The 22,731-nt window shown below is 42.6% G+C and overlaps 1 protein-coding gene across 1 annotated transcript; it reads left to right on the plus strand.

Moving 5' to 3' along the window:
• Nucleotides 1–415: 415 nt before the first annotated feature.
• On the plus strand, nucleotides 416–2,331 carry LOC135650274 (uncharacterized). The gene is made up of 2 exons (XM_065169562.1): nucleotides 416–1,074; nucleotides 1,302–2,331. The coding sequence occupies exons 1-2, from the start codon at nucleotides 562–564 to the stop codon at nucleotides 2,088–2,090; spliced, it is 1,302 nt and encodes a 433-aa protein (XP_065025634.1). The 5' UTR covers nucleotides 416–561; the 3' UTR covers nucleotides 2,091–2,331.
• The last annotated feature ends 20,400 nt before the right edge of the window (nucleotides 2,332–22,731 follow it).

Consider the following 22,731-nt stretch of genomic DNA (forward strand, 5'->3'; position numbering starts at 1 on the left):
AACAAGATTTATCCATTTCATTCAATGATTGTCACAAGAATTTATGTCAATTGGAATTATTTAGAAATAGTATATATTTGTCATTATAAATCTTGATTTAGTATATATATATATATATATATATATATATATATATATATATTTGTCATTATTCAGAAGTAGTATATATTTCATTCAATGCTCCGCTCAAGCTCCCTCTTCCTCCCGCCGATCCTCCCGGACATATGCGCCGTATCTCCGGCGGAGGAGGATATATTTAGTTCTATACTGGATGGAAAATCGAAGAGTCAAACCTTAACATAAGTTATGGTCATATCAAACTGCCACAGTAGAAGTCAGCACACGGTGTATGGGAACATCATGCGCGTGCTTGGCACGTGAAGAGTCAGCTTAGGCTGTCGTAATGGACTCTTTGGGAAACGGTTAAATTCAGACACGTCTGTTAGAGAGAAAAGTCTCCCGACGTACTCGCCTCCACTCGCCTTTTGAGGGACGTAGCGATGCCACGCTTGTCACCCAAAGCCCGCACGAGATTCATGGAGGAACCCCGACCTTGGTGACATGAGGAACGGCAGAGACCACCGCAGGCACCAGATCACCGCTGTTGCCGCCCACGTCTCGAAATGGACGGAGAGGCGGCTGGTGCTGGCCCTCCTCGCCGCTCTCCTTCTCGTCCTCCTCTTCCTGTCCTGCTCCCGCGGCTCCCTCTCTCCGTCGCCTTTCAGATCCCTCCCCCTCTTCGGCTCCCCCTCCGCCGGAGATACGGCGCATATGCCCGAGAGGATCGGCGGGAGGAAGAGGGAGCTTGAGCGGAGCAGGATCGCCATCTGCCTCGTGGGCGGAGCGCGGCGGTTCGAGCTCACGGGGCCGTCCATCATGAGGAACTTGCTTGAGGAGTTCCCGAGCGCAGATATCTTCCTCCACAGTCCGCTCGACAAGGACTCGTACAAACTCTCGTTGCTCAAGGCCGCGCCGAGGGTCGCCGTCGTCCGCATCTTCACGCAGAATACGATGCCGACGACAGAGTCGCAAGAGCGGGTGCTCACGGCCAACGGCTCGCCCAACAGGATCCAGGTGAGCTTGGTCTCCTCCTGCCCTTGTTGAAGGTGTTCATATCTAAATCATACATATACAGAAGTGATCAAGAACGATCGTACGATTTGAAAGATGTCGTATGTTATGAATCAGATGATGTAAGAGCAATTGATTTGTTATATGTTTATACTTCGATGTTGTTGTAACAGTCGTCAACGTAGTTCGTATTGTATTGTTCTGAAGCTTGTTTGTCATTCTTGTTGCAGGGTCTGCTGCAGTATTTTAACCTAGTGGAAGGCTGCCTGAGGATGATCAAATCACAGGAATCTAAAGGCAACTTCACCTACGACTGGATCATCCGGACCCGCGTCGACGGCTACTGGTCCGCCCCGCTCGACGTGATTAACGCCTTTCAGCATGGCACCTACGTTGTCCCGTCCGGCTCCCGCTACGGCGGCCTCAACGACCGCCTCGGCGTCGGCGACCGTGCCACCTCCGAGGTCGCTCTCTCCCGCGTCTCCCTTATCCCCCGCCTCGACGCCGCCGGCTTCCGGCAGCTCAACTCGGAGTCGGCACTCAAGGCGCAGCTGACGAGCTCGAAGGTGCGGTGGGAGGAGATCGCGGTCCCCTTCTGCGTCGTGAGCGACCGACGGTACGGGTACCCGCCGGGGCCGTACGGCGTGCCGGTGGTGTCGATAGGGAGCCAGGGGCAGCTGAGCGGGGCGAAGTGCCGGCCGTGCGAGCCGGCATGCACGGGGCAGTGCGCGGCCGACGTGGGGGCGGCGCTGGACCGCGGGTGGGGCTGGACCGAATGGCGCGACGACAGCCTGCAGATATGCGACCCCAGCGGCGGGTGGGCGCCGGGGTGGGAGCACATCTTCGACAGGGTGGCGGGGCCCGAGGCAGCGACGGCGCGGAAGAGCTTGGCGGAGTTGGACATGGAGACATGCGTGGACGACTTCGAGATCATGAGGAAGAAGGCTGCGAGCTGGGAGGCGCCTCCGGCGGTGGAGGTCTGCAGGTTAGGTCTACCAGGGCAGACCAACTCAACGTGATCGTAGAAGATGGTTTATACATTAGGAAAAAGTAGGAAAAGATTTTTGTCTGCTTACAGAGAAGTCAATTTGGTATTATAGTATTGTGGAATGGTCGTCACTTGTTGTAAGGATGCGACCGAGTTGGGTAGGCAACTACGCTTCCGTGGGCTTGAGGTTGGCGAAAGTAGAGAGACGACAGAGCTGGAAAGAGAACCATGTTATTTAGGTGGACCATTTGATGCAGACTTTTCGCCGTCGAGTCGCTTTATTTTCCTGGGAAGGAGAGGGATGTTTGATGACAGGAGTGTCTCAATGCTGATCATATATTGAACCTTTGACTCAGTAAAGTTTCCTCCAAACTTGACATCACTATGATCGGAAATAAGTCAACAATGTTATAAGCTTATATAATTCTTTGCTTATGTTCTGGATGTCTAACCAAATGAAGTTGGAAGGGCAACTTACTAAAAAAGCACAAGCTCATAGGATTGAGCTTTTTACACGCAGTTTCTACTTAAGTTTTATTTTCAAATAAAAATTCTAATAATATCAAACTAATCTGAATTTATCTAGAATTACTAGTTTATCATTTTAAAATATTTAATATTATTTTTATTTTTATAATTTTAGAGTAAATAAATTTTAAAATATGATATTTTTGGAATGAATCGGTGATCAATTGTAACCCGTTAAATTTTTATCAAATTTATTCAAACTTTTTCAAAAATACTAAGGTGAGATTATAAATATTTAGTATGACTTTTTTTATATAAATTTAGAGTAATTAATTTTTCAAATGAGATATTTATGGGTTGAATATGTCATCGAGTATAATTCTTTGAATTTTTACCAAACATATTTAATTTTTTTCTAAACATACTCAAGTGAGATACTAATATATTATTATTATTTATTTTTATATAAATTTAGGATGATTGATTTTTAAAATATAATAATTTTGTCTTAAATACTATGATCGAGTATAACTCAAATTTAACTCTTTGAATTTTTATCAAACTATTTCAAATTTCTCTTGAACTATTAGGGTGAGATGTTAATATATTTATTTATTTTATTTATTTTTTATTATTAGAAGTGTTATAATGTTGTCTTAGATTACATTTTGAATATAATTTTATCATGGCACTCTTATCCATGTTTTTGAAAAGCATATAAGAGTTGTTAATTTAATTATAGAATATATTATTTTTTAAGATATATTTATAATAAATAAATATCAAGTGATTTAGTTATTCATGATGATGCACATATTAGATTTATATCTAATACTTAGCTATTTGATCCAACTTAAAAGTTGTACATGTTAACTGCATGCTTGTGTAGATCAGGGATGACATCCTGTGCCTTCATGTCTTATGTGATATCATGATTTCTTGAACACAATTTACTGGATTTAAGTGCATGCAATTTCTTGTTTGTGGTTTTGTGTTTAATTGATTGATTGTTTGTCGCTTACATCTTTAATAAGCCAGTTGCTGTTTAGTCTTAAATTATCATACTAGCTATTTGATCTAACTTAAAAGTTGTACATGCTACAGGAAAGCTTCAAGCTGCAATGGCCAGTGCTGGCCATTCTAAACTAGCTGTTTGGCCATTCTAAACTCTGCAACTCCCAATGCAAAGATGGGGTATGAGTGATTATAATGCTATCAACATTTGAATCACATGTGGATTGTGATAGAAAAAATAGAAGATAAGAGAATAGAAGATAAAAAGAATTATTGAAAAAGTTTTAATTGAATAATTCAAAGAATTATCGATAAAGCTTTAACTTCAATATATTAATATGTCTCTCAATAGAATGAACCTTAAGTACACCCTTCAGATCGGGTATTTTTCAATGCCAGAATCTATTTCTATTTTTATAGTTTAATTGGATATTTTCTTTTCTTTCTTTTGTTTTACCAGTGACTCCTGGACTTTCATGCTGAAGAGTGTTCAGGTAACAGGATTTGCACAAGCAAGTGAAATGTGCAACAGATGTTAAAAACCTGACCACAATCAACTGAAAAAAAAAGTAATTTTAATTATGTAAAGATTTACACCTTAGTAGTGTTTGATTATAGAAACTACAAAAGCAATTATACAATGCAAATCTAACCTAAATAAGTTGTCAGAATAAAAAATATAGATGGGAGATATGTAACATGTGTCATCCTCTACAACATCAGAATTTGAAGAGAATGCTAGGGATCTACAAAAGGTAGTAGAATTATAAGAACATCAAGTCATATTGATGAGCTTGTTTATTGCATTTTATTATCATGATCTAATATCATGATCCATTATCACTTCCATATAGACATGGCAGTCAATTGCTGCATTTATTATAACGAGTAGATTGTCGGCTTAATCATGACTTTTCTTATCTTTTTTTCACTAAAACAAAGTAATTTGCTAAATGATACATGGCAGCTTCATGCTGGAAGCTATGTTCATGCAACTTTGGTTATCTTAGTTAATGCACTGGTTATGCAGGTCAGTGATGCTAGTATTATAATTTAAGATTAAATAGCAACTGACTTGTTAAAGATGTAAGGAACAAACAATCAATTAAACGCATCACATGAATTAAAACCACAAACAAGAAATTTCTTGCACTTAAATCCAGTAAATTGTGTTGAAGAAATCAAGGTATCACAAGAGACATGAAGGCACAGGATCTCATCCCTATCTACACAAGCATGCAGTTAACATGTACAACTTTTAAGTATAAACAGCTACGTATTAGATATAAATCTGTGTATCTTCATGAATAACTAAATTAATTGATGTTTATTTATTTATAATAAATATATCTCAAAAATAATATATTCTATAATTAAATTAACAATTCTTATCTGCTTTGGATAAGAGTATCTTGATAAACTTATATTCAAAATGTAAACGTGTAAGACAAAACATTATAACACTTATTGTAATATCGAGAAAATGTACTAAAATTTTAACCTTTTACTCAATAATCTCAGTTTAAATCATTTAACGAGATTTCCTTTTGATAACATCTTTAATTAATTATTTTTATAAAAAATCATATTTAGCTTAAGAAAATGATCATAATCTCTTAAAATCATGGTTTAGTTGTATTACTGTTGAATTCTTAGAATCCAAATCTCAAAAACTGACTTATTGCGTCATCTAATATTCTAATCTTAGGATCCTCTATTCCAAATGTCATTAAAAGTCATTGTTTTGATACCATTAAATTATCACATCTTATATTTATAAAAATAATAAATCATCATTTTATTATTCATAATTTACATAATATATATTTTTTTATTCTTAAATTCAAAAATCTATCTTTATAATAGTAAATATTTTATTTATTAGAAAAAAAAACTGTAACTTCTTGGTAGGATCATAAGTGTGACGAAAAAGTCTTTTACCCGAGCCTCAGATCTATTACAAAGTAGTATATTATTTTAAAAATAAATATAAGATAAAAACATATTAGCAACCACATTAATAAAAACCTTTAAAAAATTATAAAAATAATCTTTAATATTTATGAAACATATATAAATATCACTAATTTAATACGAAATGATAATATATTGATTCAATATAAAATTAATGCATCAGAAAATTAATGATAATTCTTATGTAATAAATAAAATTATGTATCAATTACATGAAAATATATACATAATAGTTATATATCAAAGGTGTACTATGGTGCACTCTCTCAACAACTAATGGAAAGACATACTCTCTAGGATAGATTTCTCCTAACAGCGAGAACCTATATCGTACTTCTAACAATGGATATATCTCTCACTTGCCTAAGTAGGGATACATTCCTCCTAATAATGAATGGAGGAACCGTCTAACCATCACGTATGACGGTTTGTTAATTCCTGAAGAAAATCGTGCTATCTGCCCTCGATAGAAATACATAAATAACCATGATCATTCATTTATATTCATTCATTCACGTATGCAGCTATGAAATAATATAATAAAATACTATGAGGAACCATGCTTGATATATGATTTACTAGACTATGTCTATTGGTGGCTTCGTATTATGATAGACTTGTAGCTCCTTTCACAAGTTGTACTTCCAATATGGACTGCTAACATAATCACATATACTATACGAAATAATTATATCAATATTAGAAACTAAAAAAAAGTTAGAAATCAATAATTATTTTTAAATTATACTTTTAGATAAAACTTTTAAATTCATCAAATAATAAAGACATGAGACATCAATCTTTGAATAGTCCTCAATCATCCAAAACCCTAATTGGAATAGCCTAATTGACTCGAACCAAACTTAATTCATTTATGACCTAATAGAACCAATCTCAAATTCTTATGGAATCAGTCTGGAATCACCTTATACTATTATAATTTATATTTGATTGATTTCAATTAGGTTAAGTAGGTTTGAACTAGTCAAGTTGGTTTGAAATCACCCTAAATCTACTTGAGCCAATTAAACATGTCTTATTCAATCAATTAATGAGCTCAAACCAATGAAGAGAGAGAGAGAGAGTAAATTAGACTATGTCGTATAGTGTTAGTCCAACCCGAACTAACTCACTTGAGTCTTAGACAAGTCATGTGTATTGCATATATTTGTTCCAAGTAATAGGTTGAGCTGAGGTACAATGGGTTGGATAGAGGAGCGACAATGTATCTAGCACTAATCGTATAGCTGGACGAGTCTAAATTCGTGAACTAGGTTGAGCCTCACAAGTTGGCTCAAGCCTAACCATTGAATTGGGCCATGCTTGGCTTGTAGATTAAGTCATGGCTAGATACATGAGTTGAAGTTGTGTCTAACCATATGGATTGGGTCGTAACTAGCCACATGTGCTAGATCATGTTTGACCATATGACTTGTGTCGTACCTTGCTGTATGGGTTGGGTCATACATGGTCATATGAGCTAGGTTATGCCTAACCACATGAGTTAGATCATACCTTGTCACATAGACTAGGTCATACATGGTCACATGGATTGAATCGTACATGGCCATATGGGCTAGGTCGTGTTGAATCTCGTATTTTGATGATGAAACTACTTGATATATGTTTATGATTTAATCTGCGTTTTGAGTGACGCAGGATGCTTCGATCAGGATGAGACAATTAAAGCAGGAAAATCATGTTGTGCCGAAGGAACATGTCAGAAGATTGGACGTCGGGCCGGTGGATCGGTCGACGTATCGACAGAAGGCTTCGGGCCGTGGACTCGGGCATCGGGCCAAGAAGAGCGGGTATTGTGCCAAGGATATTAGAGTTGTGGAGTCAACTGGCCGATTGGGCAATAGGCTGCAGGAGAGGACGATGCGCCGAAGAATCGGACGAAGCGTCGAGGGACCAATGACATGTCGGATAACTTGGTTAATTGCTTAGGATTAATTATCTCGATCGAAGTTTTGCTTTAAGTGTGCAGGATTAACTACGATGAAAGTTAGACAAGCAGTAGGAGTTACGCCGGAGTCAAGTTTATGATCACGTTGGGAGTTCGAGAGTTCGACGGAAGTTCGGACGGTCGTCGGAGGTTCTGCGGGAACAGATCCGAGAAGTCCAGAAGCTTGCCAAGCGAAGCTCATCGGAACTCGCCAAGTGGATCGTCGCAAGTCCAAGAGTTTGCCGGAAGTCCGCAGGAGCATCACCGAGGGTTCATCGGATGATCGACGGAAGTTCGCCGGAAGAAGCGAGTGACGCACCGAAGCAAAGCTACAGAAATTGTCTTAGATTTAATCGTAGTTAGCATGTTGATTAAGTTGGAAATGGGAGGTGATCCCATTAGCTTAATCTTGGGGCAATTGGGCCCCTGAAAAACTGAAATTAGGCCGAATGGAGCTACCCATTTGGACCCTGATTGCACCAGGAGGTGCAACCGCCCCAGCCAGGAGGTGGCACCGCCTGAGCTCAGTCTCCGAGCGAGACTGGGCGGTGCAACCTCCCCTGACAGGAGGTAGCACCGCCTGAGCTCGGTCTTCGAGCTCTGGTAGAGAGGTGCAACCGCCTCAGTCAGGAGGTGGCACCGCCTGGGGCTCAGTCTCCGAGCCAGACTCAGGCGGTGCAACCGCCCCTAACAGAGAGGTGCAACCGCCTGGGCTCAGTCTTCGAGCTCTGTCAGGCGGTGCAACCTCTCTAGTCAGGAGGTGCAACCGCCTGATCCCAGAATTCCGGGATTTGATCGTTTTGAGCTCCAAATTTGAACTGGGTTGGGGCCTATAAATACCCCACCCATTCAGCACTGAAAAGACATAGACCTACACCGAAATCTTGATCTTTTCTGTGATTCTAAGAGCTCAAAATTGTTGTAAAGCCTTTAAGATCTCCTCCTTCTGTTCTTCAAAGTCATGAGTTGTAAAGAGAGGAGAGAAAGGTTCTGTAAGGGTTGTCTCCTGATCCCGTCAAAAGGAGTGAAACTGTAAAAGGGCAGTTGGCCTTCGCCTATTGAAGGAAGGCCTCTAGTTGACGTCGGTGACCTCGTCGGTGGAGGAAGCCAAAAGTGGAGTAGGTCAAGGCTGACCGAACCACTCTAAATCTCGGTTTGAATTTACTTTGAGCACTTTATCACTTCTGCAAACCTCCTAAATATATACTGCCTTCTGCGCTTTTACGAACGAGCTTCTAAGTTCGGATCTTTCTGAATCTGCGTTTAGACGTAAATCGGCGTTTTCGTACAATCATTACATTACAGTTTACGTTTACGTTTTGATTCCATTTATAACTGCAAACTGCCTTCTGCGCTTTTACGAATGAGTTTCTAAGTTCAGATCTTTCCAAACTGCGTTTAGACGTAAAACTGCGTTTAGACGTAAACTGCGCTTAGACGCAAACTGCGCTTAGACGTAATCTGAGCTTAGACGCAAACTGCGCTTAGATGCAATCTGAGCTTAGACGCAAACTACAATTAGATGCAAACTGCATTTAGACGCAAACTGCGTAAACTGCGCTTAGACGCAAACTGCGTTTAGACGTAAACTACGTTTACACGTAAACTGCGTTTAGACGGAAACTGCGTTTAGACATAAAATACATTTAGACGTAAAACTGCATTTTGACGCAAATCGCGTATAGACGTAAACAACGTTTAGACGTAAACTGTGCTTAATCTTAAAATCGGCTTTTACATCGAAATCGTTTTTATCGAACGAACGCAGCTTTCGGTTTTAATCTTAGAAAGATTTCCACTGCACTAATTCACCCCCCCCCCCCCCCCCCCCCTCTTAGTGCTCTCGATCCTAACAATTGGTATTAGAGCCCAGTTTTTCTCATTTCGGATTTACACCCGAGAGAAATGGCTCTTCATGGCTTTCAAGAGGGTTTATCGATTTTTCGTCCACCGTTATTTAACGGATTGGACTACACTTATTGGAAAACTCGAATGAGAGTTTTCTTGATTTCTACAAATTTGGATTTATGGAATATCATTCAAAACGATTTTCAACTTCCCTCTAAACCGATGAACGAATGGTCGGATTTGGAGAAGAAGTATTTTTCTTTAAACGCAAAGGCTATGAATGCCTTATTTTGCGCTTTGGACAAAAATGAGTTCAATCGAATTTCTACGTGCGAAACGGCTTTTGACATTTGGCGAACACTTGAAATCACGCACGAGGGAACTAGTAGAGTCAAAGACTCGAAAGTTAACTTTTTATTGCATGATTTTGAGCTTTTTCGAATGCAACCAAGCGAGACTATAGGCGACATGTACACCCGTTTCACGGATGTCGTCAATAGTTTAAGAGCTCTTGGAAAATGTTTTTCGGATTTTGAACTCGTAAACAAGATTTTGCGTTTTCTTTCTAAGAAGTGGGATTCAAAAGTAACTACAATACAAGAAGCTAAAAACCTAAACAACTTACCACTTGAAGAACTAATTGGTTCGTTGATGACATATGAAATGGTGCACAATGCACATGATGAACATGTTGAACACAATCACCTTCCAAAGAACAGGAAGGATTTGGAACTCCGGACAAATGAATACCACTTGAGCGATGACTCAAGTGATGAGGACAATGATGAACTTGAACTTCGAACACTAAATCTTAATAAGTTTATTAAACAAAAATCTAAAATAGACAATGAACTTGATCGTCGGAGGGGTCGGGCCGAGCTCCCGGCCCGACCTGTGTGCAGGTGCGAGACGGCGTCGCCTTTTCCTGAAGCTACGGTGGAGCTGCCTCCCGACCCGAACCGCTGACCCGAACCACCGACCCGACCTGCCGAACCGACCACCCGACCCGAGCCACGGTGCCAGGCTGCCAAGAGACGCCGAAGGCAGCCTCGACCAGATCCCCCCGTCATCCGGACTCGAACCAAACCGTGTCGGCCCCGAGGCCACGGCTAAAAAAGTTACTTTCCGTAACATATTGGCGCTAGAAGGAGGGCCTGGAAGGACGGTACGTTAGCCTTCTCCTTGGTTGCTCCAATGCAACTGACCTGCACCAGCAGCAGCGAGGAGCAGAAGAAGAGCTTCGGAGTAAGTGAAAGCGGAGAGGAGTTTGGAGGAAGAGAAGCCTCCGAGTGTGTGTGGTGCTTGTGTTGCTCCAAGTGAAGAAGTGGAAGTCAGAAGATGTGGAAGGGATTGTGGATGAGGCAGAAGAAGAGCTTCGGAGTGTTTTGTTTCTGAGTGAGTTTTTCTCCAGCCAAGGAGCCCCCTCTCATTTAGAACTTGGGGGTATTTATAGATGAGTTTGATGTTACCTGATGTGGCTACTTGCAGGGGCAGGACAGTACCCCGCGTGGCGTCTGACATGGCCACTAGGGCTGCGTGGAGGACCGAGCTGCCGCAGGGTATGGGCGAGCCTCGGTTGACGTGCTCCCATCAGGTCGACATTAAAGCTTGCTTCCTTGGGTAGCGCATCCACTTGGTAGGGCAGGACAGCCAAGCCATTTTTACCCCTATCATATGCCCCCCCCCGACGATCAAGTAAGTGAAAGCGGAGAGGAGTTTGGAGGAAGAGAAGCCTCCGAGTGTGTGTGGTGCTTGTGTTGCTCCAAGTGAAGAAGTGGAAGTCAGAAGATGTGGAAGGGATTGTGGATGAGGCAGAAGAAGAGCTTCGGAGTGTTTTGTGTCTGAGTGAGTTTTTCTCCAGCCAAGGAGCCCCCTCTCATTTAGAACTTGGGGGTATTTATAGATGAGTTTGATGTTACCTGATGTGGCTGCTTGCAGGGGCAAGACAGTACCCCGCGTGGCGTCTGACATGGCCACTAGGGCTGCGTGGAGGACCGAGCTGCCGCAGGGTATGGGCGAGCCTCGGTTGACGTGCTCCCATCAGGTCGGCATTAAAGCTTGCTTCCTTGGGCAACGCGTCCACCTGGCAGGGCAGGACAGCCAAGCCATTTTTACCCCTATCAGCAAGGGCGAAGCGCGACTTAGGCAACGCAAGCTAAGTTCGCGTCTTTGCCGCAAGGGTGACTCGCGACTTAGGCAACGCAAGCTAAGTTCACGTCTTTGGCCGCAAGGGTGCCTCACGCCTTAGGCAATTCCAGCTAAGGTCATGACATTGTGGTATCAGAGCGGGCAAGCTCTTCGATCGAACAGCGAACGAACTTTGCAACTTCGCTATGGCAAAGCATCGTGGCGAATCAAGCAAGATGGGGCAAGCCATACCCTTGCCCCAAGCAGCCGCAGGTGGGCTGCATGTGCACACTCGCTCTCATGCTATTGGAGCCGCTCATGAGGATCGCGGCAGCGAACAGGATGAGCGAGAAGTTGGCAACTCTCCGCGAGCGGAGGAAGCGCAATCTGGTGCGCTAACTGGGAAAAAGAGTCATAAGGAGAGACTCACGACGATGGAAACTCGCCTGGATGTTCTGGAAGCGAGCATGGAGGAACTCTACCATGGCCAACAAAGACTTGTTGGGGTAGAGAGCTCGCAAGAGGAAGCGGAGTCCAGGATCGACAAGGTCGAGGCCCTAGTCGACCGATTGTCCGATGACACCAAGGACTCCATGCAGCACTTACAGGATGTTGTGGCGGAACTCACTGCAAAGGTGGCCATGCTCACAAGAACGCTAAATGCAGGAGGAGGCAACACCCGCGCTGCACCACCACAAAATTTGAGGGCACCTGAGCCTCATGGATATGGAGGGGCCAGAGATGCCAAAGAGCTCGAGAACTTTCTGTTCGACATGGAGCAATTCTTCCGAGCTACGAGGCCCGATTCTGAAGATACCAAAGTTTCCATAGCAACAATGTATCTGAATGGAGATGCGAAACTTTGGTAGCGTACTCGTTGGGAGGAGATCCAACAAGGTCGGTGTCGAGTCGACACATGGGAGGACTTGAAGCGGGAGTTGAGAACTCAGTTCCTTCCGGAGAACACAAAGTTCGTCGCAAGAAGGAAGTTGAGACAACTCCGCCAAAGCACCACCATCCGAGACTATGTGAAACAGTTTTCTGCACTAATGCTGGACATACAGGACATGTTCGAGAAGGACAAGTTGTTCAGCTTCCTCAATGGTTTGAAACCATGGGCTCAGCAGGAGCTAAATCGAAGGAATGTTACCGATATAGTCGGGGCAATTGCTGCTGCAGAAAGGCTCACCGACTTTGTTTCCTCGGAAGACCCAGCGAGAAGGAAACAATCTTTAAGCAATCGCCCTCCAAAACATTCTCGAGGGAAGGAGCTCGGGGGCGAACAAAAGAAGAAGAGCTCCCACAAAGGACCCCACCCAAAAGGCAAGGCTTCAAAACCTGGAGGATACTTCTTGTGCGGAGGACCACACATGGTAAGGGAGTGCCCACAGAAGCAGGCACTCAACGCTTTGACGGCTTCCATCCACCCTCCTCGATCAGACAAGGGCAAAGCTGTTGCTCTTAGTTCGAGCAGTTCAGAATCCAGCAGCGACGATGAGGAGTCGCAAGGACCCCGAATGGGAGCAATGCATCTGTTGAACGCTATGCGGGGTCAAGTGGGGGAGAACATGAAGACGAAGGCACAAAAAGCAGGAAGCAGCGAGCTAATGTATGTGGACATTAAGCTAAATGGCCAAACGACCCGTGCAATGGTGGATACGGGCGCTACCCATAATTTCATAGCCGATCGCGAGGTACAACGACTTGGGTTGACCTTGGAGAAGAGCCCAAGCCGAATGAAGGCAGTGAACTCGGAGGCCAAGCGAATCTCCGGGTTGGCGAAGGGTGTTCCTATCAAAATCGGGACTTGGAGCGGAAACACCAACATGATGACCGTGCCACTGGACGACTTCCAAGTAATTCTTGGAATGAAGTTTATGCATGCGGCGAAGTTGGTGCCGATGCCGTTCTTGAACTCCCTATGTATGATGGGAGGCGATGACCTCTGCGTGGTTCCCGTCTCTCGGAGAGGAACCAAAGAGCCCCAACACATTTCGGCATTACAATTGAAGAAAGGGGTGCGAAAAGGCGAACTGACATTCGTGGCTGCTATGAAGCTAGAGCCACTCAACGAAGAGGCCATCCAAGAACCTGCTGTGGTGGCGAACGTCCTGAAGGAGTTCAAAGACGTTATGCCACCCGAATTGCCGAAGACTCTCCCACAACGCAGAGGCATGGATCACAGTATCGAGCTGGAGCCAGGAGTGAAGCCTCCAGCAAGACCACCCTACCGCATGCCTCCACCAGAGTTGGCTGAACTCAGGAAGCAATTAGGTGAACTGCTAAGCGGTGGTCTCATCCGCAGCTCAAAAGCACCTTTCGGAGCTCCAGTTCTCTTCCAGAAGAAACAAGATGGGAGCCTCCGATTATGCGTCGACTACCGAGCCCTCAACAAAGTAACAGTGAAGAACAAGTATCCCATCCCACTCATTGTAGACTTGTTCGATCAATTGGGCAAGGCGAAGTATTTCTCAAAACTCGACCTCCGGTCGGGATATTGGCAGGTGCGCATTGCTGACGGCGACGAAGCAAAGACTACTTATGTGACCAGATATGGAGCGTTTGAGTTCTTGGTGATGCCTTTCGGTTTAACCAACACTCCGGCCACATTCTGTACTCTCATGAACCAGCTATTCAAGGAGTATCTGGATAAGTTCGTGGTCGTCTACTTGGACGATATCATCGTCTACAGCCAAACGCTCGAGGAGCACGTCAAGCACCTTCGGACGATTTTCAAGGTTCTCAGGGAGAACACATTGTTCGTAAAAAGGGAGAAATGCTACTTTACTCAGACTGAGATCCTATTCTTGGGGCATCGAATCGGTGATGGCTCCATTCGGATGGATAAGTCGAAGGTGCAAGCAGTTGCGGAATGGCGAACTCCAAAGAAGGTGCCAGAGTTGAGATCCATCCTTGGTTTCGTCAACTACTATCGACGCTTCATTGCTGGATACTCGAAGCGGGCAACCCCACTGACGGAGTTGCTGAAGAAGGAGCAGCCTTGGAAGTGGTCTGACAAATGTGAGATAGCATTCCAAGATCTGAAGGCTGCTGTTCTAGAAGAACCAGTGCTCAAATTGCCAAACTATGGAGAGCCCTTTGAAGTCCATACAGATGCTTCGGACTTTGCTATTGGTGGAGTACTCATGCAAGAAGGTCATCCGGTGGCCTACGAGAGCCGCAAACTCAACGAGACCGAGAGGCGGTATCCAGTGCATGAGAAGGAGATGACAGCGGTGATCCACTACCTACGAGTTTGGCGACACTACCTCCTCGGGTCGCGATTTGTACTGAGGACAGACAACATCGCCCTGAGCTATTTCCAAACTTAGAAGAAGCTCTCCTCAAAGCAGGCCTGGTGGTAGGACTTCCTGACTGAATTTGATATGGCAATGGAATACAAGCCCGGGAAGGCGAATGTCGTGGCCGATGCGCTTAGTCGAAAAGTGGAATGCGTGAATGCTGCACAACTGGAGGGCAGAGGCCAAGCAAGTCAGTTACTCCAACTTCCTTTCCCGAATCAGAGATGGACTGTATAGTGATCCCCAAGCAGTTATCCTGATGCAGCTCATCAAAGAAGGCAAGGCACGACGATTTTGGGTCCAGGAGGGACTTGTTTACACAAAAGGGAATAGGGTTTATGTTCCCCGAGTGGACAATTTAAGGCGTGAACTCTTAAAAGAGTGTCACGATTCCCTTTGGGCTAGACACCCCGGCATTCACAGAACGTTGGCTCTTGTGGAGAGGGCCTTTTACTGGCCAAAGATGGGGATTGATGTGGAGGAGTATGTTCGAACATGCCTTACTTGCCAACAAGACAAGGTGGAGCAGCGGAAGCCGGTGGGGCTTTTGGAGCCGTTGCCCGTTCCAGAAAGGCCATGGGAGAGCATTTCCTTGGACTTCATATCAAGCTTGCCACCTGTATGGGGACTCGGATCGATACTCGTAGTGGTCGATCGGTTTTCAAAGTATGCAACTTTCATTGCTGCTCCCCTACACTGTTCAGCAGAAGAGGCGGTCAGACTGATGATGAAGGATGTAGTGAAGTATTGGGGAGTCCCGCACAATATCATTAGTGATCGAGACGCTCGGTTTCTGGGACGATTCTGGACCGAGCTATTCAAATTGTTGAGGTTAAAGTTATACTTCTCTACAAGCCTCCACCCCCAGACGGATAGTCAGATTGAAAGAATAAACTCGCTCTTAGAGCAATATCTCCGGCACTACGTGAGTGCCAATCAACGAGATTGGGTGAAGCTGTTGGACATTGCCCAATTCTCCTACAACTTGCAGCGGAGCTCTGCGTCCAACAAGAGCCTCTTCGAAATTATCACAGGACAACAACCGTCGACTCCGCACACCATGGCAATTGGGTATACTGGAAGTAGTCCTTCAGCCTATCATTTCGTAAAGGAGTGGCATCGAAATGCAAATATTGCGCGGGCTTACTTGGAGAAGGCGGCAAAGAGGATGAAGAAGTGGGCCGACTTGGGAAGGCGACCGCAAGAGTTCAAAGTTGGCGATTTGGTGTTGGTAAAGCTCCAACCAGCATCACTCCAATTCTTCAGGAATATAGTTCACAAAGGATTGGTGCGTAAGTATGAAGGGCCCTTCCCAATTATCAGCAGGGCAGGCAATGTTTCTTACAAGTTGCAACTGCCGACGTGGTTCAAAATTCACAACGTTCTTCACGCCAGCAACCTAAAGGCCTACCATTCGGATCCGCAAGACGCTTCCCGAAGTGTTCCAACTTGTCTACCCCCCATCACAGCCTCCTATGAGAAGCGAGTGGAAACTATTCTGGCGGATCGCAAGATAAAGCTACCCAACGGAGCGGAGCAGACAGAGTACTTGGTGAAGTGGCGAAAGCTTCCCCGAACTGAAGCCAGTTGGGAGCCTGAAGACGCCCTACGACATGAAGAAGAAGTCATCAACAACTACCAACAAGCGTCGACGAGGGCGTCGACAGTTTAAGTGGGGGAGAATGTCACGAACGGTCGTCGCGCACCCGCAATAACTCCGTTCAACGAACCGTTCGTCGCTCACACCCGCATGTACAGCTGCTTGATGGCATGTTTTCTTATGGTTTTGGGTCATTTTGCTTGTAAATATGTAAGTTCGAACAAGCTACAGCGTTGCAAAGCGACCGCTCACCGAACCGAGCAAAACAGCCCCAAAACAGCTCCGCTTTCGCGTGCCGCGGGAGGTGAGCGGAGAGCTGCCTTCGCTCACCAAAATATCAGCCATCTCAGACCCCAGGAACCCCCCGGGTGGCACATGGCTGGATGGGGCTTCGGTTATATACCGGGCGTTGAACACTCTTTCGCAAGTTCGCACGTGACCTTTACGGGAACTTGGTTTTGCGCCCGGGACCAGGTGAGCGGCTGTTTGTGGGCTTGCAGCTGTTCGTTCATCCTTAAAAGCCTTGTTTTTCTCCCTCTCCCTCTTTTCTCTTGTGCACACAGTGTGTTCGTCGAATTGCTTGTAAAGCTTTCCTTTTCGCGAGACTTCGGGACTTGTCCGTTGCTCGTTCTTTCGAACTAACTTCTTTCTCTTTTACAGGTCCTTCGGGACCTGCGAGAGGTTACAAAGTGGGCTAATCCTTGCGGAGCAAGATCGCAAGGGCGAAGCGCGACTTAGGCAACGCAAGCTAAGTTCGCGTCTTTGCCGCAAGGGTGACTCGCGACTTAGGCAACGCAAGCTAAGTTCGCGTCTTTGACCGCAAGGGTGCCTCACGCCTTAGGCAATTCCAGCTAAGGTCGTGACAATGTGATGAAATGCTACAATTGATAAACACTTGAAATGCAATCCTCTATCTTATTGATTTTTTAATAAATCTATGCTTGTCATATATGAATTTATTGAATGTAATTTTGAGGATGATTTCAGATTTGACAAATGCTTCATTCGTATTTACGACATAAGATACACTTTAAATATGAATCATGCTTCAATCATGTTAAATGCTTCAATCATTTTCTATCTCTAGAGTTCTCGATTTTGATGAAATACAAGTGATAAATTTATTTATGATATCTTGTAAATTATTTGAATTATGAATGAGTTTTTATGATGTGTTAAAAGAATCACTTAAAAATAAAATGCTTTTCCCATCTTATCGAGATTAATGCATGATATTGTGTGAATCTCGAAATTGATTTTGATAAAATAGTAATAACGTTATTCATGTTATGAATCTCAAAAATGATAATATGCTTCATGTGATAATATGAATACATGAAACACTTATGATATGATTTTTATACAATTCCGTGTATTCATAAAATATTTATCTCCTCATCCAATAACTCTTCTTGATATTCCTTATGAGATGAAATGAAATAATGCATGAAATACAAATGAGGAGTTATTGATCATGCATGGTAGGATATAATTTGACAAAATTGATACCATCATGATATGAAACATTTATGATTTGCAATTATGCATGCAATACTTGTGCTTTCTAATTATGATGTGATGTATTGCATATGATGTAAATCATGATTTAAAATGCTATGAGTGCTAAGTTACACATTTTGAGAAGAAATTGCTATATTGAAACATTAATGTAATTATGAATGATGATATGATATTATGCATATAATACTTCAACTTATGATAATTATGCATGCAATGATAAAATATTCATGATGAAAAATTGTCTTGACATTCATAACTTGATTATTCATCCTTTGTCATGATTTTGAAATCGTTGTAAAAGGAAAAAGAACTACAAAACTATATTTTTCCTTTCTTTTTGACAATGACAAAGGGGGAGATAGCTAGCTTGCACAAGTCAAGAAGATGCAAAAACTTGATTGCTAGCTTGCCTATCGTAAGTAGCAAAGATTGCTAACTTGCTTATTTCAAGAAGCAAAAGTTGTCTTCTTGAACATCACTATCTTGAATATCTCAAGAAGCAAGACTTTCAACCTGCACATTACAATAGGAAGCAATAATCATGAGCCTACACAAGAAAGTTATCTTGCATTTGCTTTCGAAGTTTTTGCTAGCTTGTATATTGTGAAACTTGTATATCGTAAAAATTGCTAGCTTGTAGTCTAAAGAGAAGCGAAAAGTTGCTATCTCAAAAGAAGCAAATGTGCTATCTTGCCTATCTCAAGAGGCAAAAATGCTAACTTGCACATCTAGCAAAACTTGACAAATTTGCATATCTCAAGAAGCAAGAGTTGCTTTCTTGAACATCTCAAAACTGCTAGCTTGCATGTTCTAAAAGTGCTATCTTGTATGCTGTAAAACTTGCATATCTAAAACTTGATAGCCTGAATATTCTAAGCATGATGTAACATTTGCTAAAATTTTCTGGCTTCAAAACTGCATGATGATAAAACTTGATAATATGTTTTTCATGCAATGAGTTAAACCATATCACAAACACTTGATTGTGGTACTTCTCCTTTTTGTTGATGACAAAGGGGGAGAAGTATGTTTTGATGACATGACATGTTATGCATAAGTTTATGCATAAGTTCATGATAAATATTGCAATGACTTGAATTCAGTTTGAATTCAAGGTTCTATCAATATGACATATTGATAGGGGGAGTTTGTTTAAACTCCGGGAGTTAAGTTTAACTCCGTCATCAAATGGTTGTCATCATCAAAAAGGGGGAGATTGTTGAATCTCGTATTTTGATGATGAAACTACTTGATATATATTTATGATTTAATCTGCGTTTTGAGTGACGCAGGATGCTTCGATCAGGATGAGACAATTAAAGCAGGAAAATCATGTTGTGCCGAAGGAACATGTCAGAAGATTGGACGTCAGGCCGGTGGATCGGTCGACGTATCGACAGAAGGCTTTGGGCCGTGGACTCGGGCATCGGGCCAAGAAGAGCGGGTATTGTGCCAAGGATATCGGAGTTGCGGAGTCAACTGGCCGATTGGGCAATAGGCTATAGGAGAGGACGATGCGCCGAAGAATCGGACGAAGCGTCGAGGGACCAATGACAAGTCGGACAACTTGGTTAATTGCTTAGGATTAATTGTCTCAATCGAAGTTTTGCTTTAAGTGTGCAGGATTAACTACGATGAAAGTTAGACAAGCAGCAGGAGTTACGCCAGAGTCAAGTTTATGATCACGTTGGGAGTTCGAGAGTTCGACGGAAGTTCGGACGGTTGTCGGAGGTTCTACGGGAACAGATCCGAGAAGTCCAGAAGCTTGCCAAGCGAAGCTCGTCGGAACTCGCCAAGTGGATCGTCGCAAGTCCAAGAGTTTGTCGGAAGTCCGCAGGAGCATCACCGAGGGTTCATCGGATGATCGACGGAAGTTCGCCGGAAACTCGCCGGAAGAAGCGAGTGACGCACCAAAGCAAAGCTGTAGAAATTGTCTTAGATTTAATCGTAGTTAGCACATTGATTAAGTTGGAAATGAGAGGTGATCCCATTAGCTTAATCTTGGGGCAATTGGGCCCCTGAAAAATCGAAATTGGGCCGAATGGAGCTACCCATTCGGACCCTGATTGCACCAGGAGGTGCAACCGCCCCATCCAGGAGGTGGCACCGCCTGGGCTAAGTCTCCCAGCGAGACTGGGCGGTGCAACCACCCCAGCCAGGAGGTGGCACCGCCTGAGCTCAGTCTCCGAGCGAGACTGGGCGGTGCAACCTCCCCTGACAAGAGGTAGCACCGCTTGAGCTCGGTCTTCGAGCTCTGGCAGAGAGGTGCAACCGCCTCAGTCAGGAGGTGGCACCGCCTGGGGCTCAGTCTCCGAGCCAGACTCAGGCGGTGCAATCGCCCCTGATAGAGAGGTGCAACCGCCTGGGCTCAGTCTTCGAGCTCTGCCAGGCGATGCAACCTCTCCAGTAAGGAGGTGCAACCGCCTGATCCCGGAATTCCGGGATTTGATCGTTTTGAGCTCCAAATTTGAACTGGGTTGGGGCCTATAAATACCCCACCCATTCAGCACTGAAAAGACACAGACCTACACCGAAATCTTGATCTTTTCTGTGATTCTAAGAGCTCAAAATTATTGTAAAGCCTTTAAGATCTCCTCCTTCTGTTCTTCAAAGTCTTGAGTTGTAAAGAGAGGAGAGAAAGGTTCTGTGAGGGTTGTCTCCTGATCCCGTCAAAAGGAGTGAAACTGTAAAAGGGCAGTTGGCCTTCGCCTATTGAAGGAAGGCCTCTAGTTGACGTCGGTGACCTCGTCGATGGAGGAAGCCAAAAGTGGAGTAGGTCAAGGCTGACCGAACCACTCTAAATCTCGGTTTGAATTTACTTTGAGCACTTTATCACTTCTGCAAACCTCCTAAATATCTACTGCCTTCTGCGCTTTTACGAACGAGCTTCTAAGTTCGGATCTTTCTGAATCTGCGTTTAGACGTAAATCGGCGTTTTCGTACAATCATTACATTACAGTTTACGTTTACGTTTTGATTCCATTTATAACTGCAAACTGCCTTCTGCGCTTTTACGAACGAGTTTCTAAGTTCAGATCTTTCCAAACTGCGTTTAGACGCAAACTGCGTTTAGACGTAAAACTGCGTTTAGACGTAAACTGCGCTTAGACGCAAACTGCGCTTAGACGCAATCTGAGCTTAGACGCAAACTGCGCTTAGACGCAATCTGAGCTTAGACGCAAACTACATTTAGATGCAAACTGCATTTAGACGCAAACTACGTAAACTGCGCTTAGACGCAAACTGCGTTTAGACGTAAACTACGTTTACACGTAAAATGCGTTTAGACGCAAACTGCGTTTAGACGTAAAATACATTTAGACATAAAACTGCATTTGGACGCAAACTGCGTTTAGACGTAAACAACGTTTAGACGTAAACTGCGCTTAATCTTAAAATCGGCTTTTACATCGAAATCGTTTTTATCGAACGAACACAGCTTTCGGTTTTAATCTTAGAAAGATTTCCGCTGCACTAATTCACCCCCCCCCCCTCTTAGTGCTCTCGATCCTAACAGGTCGTACATGGCCATAGGAGTTAGATCGACTCGGTTTTGCATATTAACTTGACTCATGTCAGACTTTGATTAGACTTTTCTTAATAAATTAAATTTTAATATTTTAAATTATTAAGGAGTAACTTAAATTCATAAATTAAAAAATTTAAATTCATGATCTTAAATTTAAAACTAGTTAAATCATATAAATTCACATATAATTCTTGAAACATAGATATATCTAATTAAATAAATTAAAAATATTATATTAATACAAAAATAAAAATTTTAATAATTAAATTAATTTTAAAATTTACTTAAGCTTAAAAGATTATTATAAGTCAAATAATCATTCTAATATCACAAATCAATTATCATTATTTATTAATCAAAATATTTTAAAATTAAAATATTATTGTGCATCATAAAGTTATAACAATCTAAATATCAAAGATTTCAAAACATGAATTTAAAGTTGATTAGAAAAAAATAAAAGATGCTTCGAGGAATACTCTCCTCAATCCTTTTCGCTTGGTGAGGACCCTCCTTTATATAGGAGAAAATAAATTCTCCTCGAAAGGTAAATACTAATTTAATTTTTATTTTTTAATTTATTTTTATTTTACTTTCACACACAAATATAAAAATAAAATATAAATTATTTACTTCCTAAAAGTCATATCACTCGTTAAGAAATAAATTAATTAATAATTTAATTGATTGATAAAATTTCTAACTTGTTTTCATGATTAAGAAAATCAATCTTAATCATTTCCTTAATCATACTATACAAACAATAAAATTAATAATTTAAATAATATAATATATTATTTATAGTAATTAACTTACGTTAAGAGAGAAAATGATTGATGATTACACTTGTCAACATAGGAAAGCCAAAGAACGCCCAATTCTACAAAAGGCTTTGCAGGATGATAGTATATGAGTTGCAACTACAGATTCTTCTGGACATAGGATGCCAGCAGTAGGTTGTAACCCTCAGAAGGTTTTTGAAACAGGTGATTCATTTTTAGCTGGAAATTTGTCATTTACAAGGGCAAGAACTTCTTTAGAAGGATCTGCTCCTGTAAGCCACATGTTACAATGCACGATATATTGTGTGTGATAGGATATTATTTCAAGATAGTCTCCATGACTAGTTTATTTTTTGTTATATTTGGGTATCTTGATTATTTTTCTTTAATTAGGCATCACTAATGTTCAATGATGCATCTAGAATCTGATCTAGCCATTTATCTACATTTTGATTGGAAAAATCCTTTTTCCTGACTAGTTTAATTTTTTTTTTATATTTGATTATCTTGATTATTATTTTTTAATTAAGCATCATTAATGTTCAATGCTGTATCTGAT

This window comes from Musa acuminata, chromosome BXJ3-9 (genome assembly GCF_036884655.1).
Source record: "Musa acuminata AAA Group cultivar baxijiao chromosome BXJ3-9, Cavendish_Baxijiao_AAA, whole genome shotgun sequence".
Lineage (NCBI taxonomy): Eukaryota > Viridiplantae > Streptophyta > Magnoliopsida > Zingiberales > Musaceae > Musa > Musa acuminata.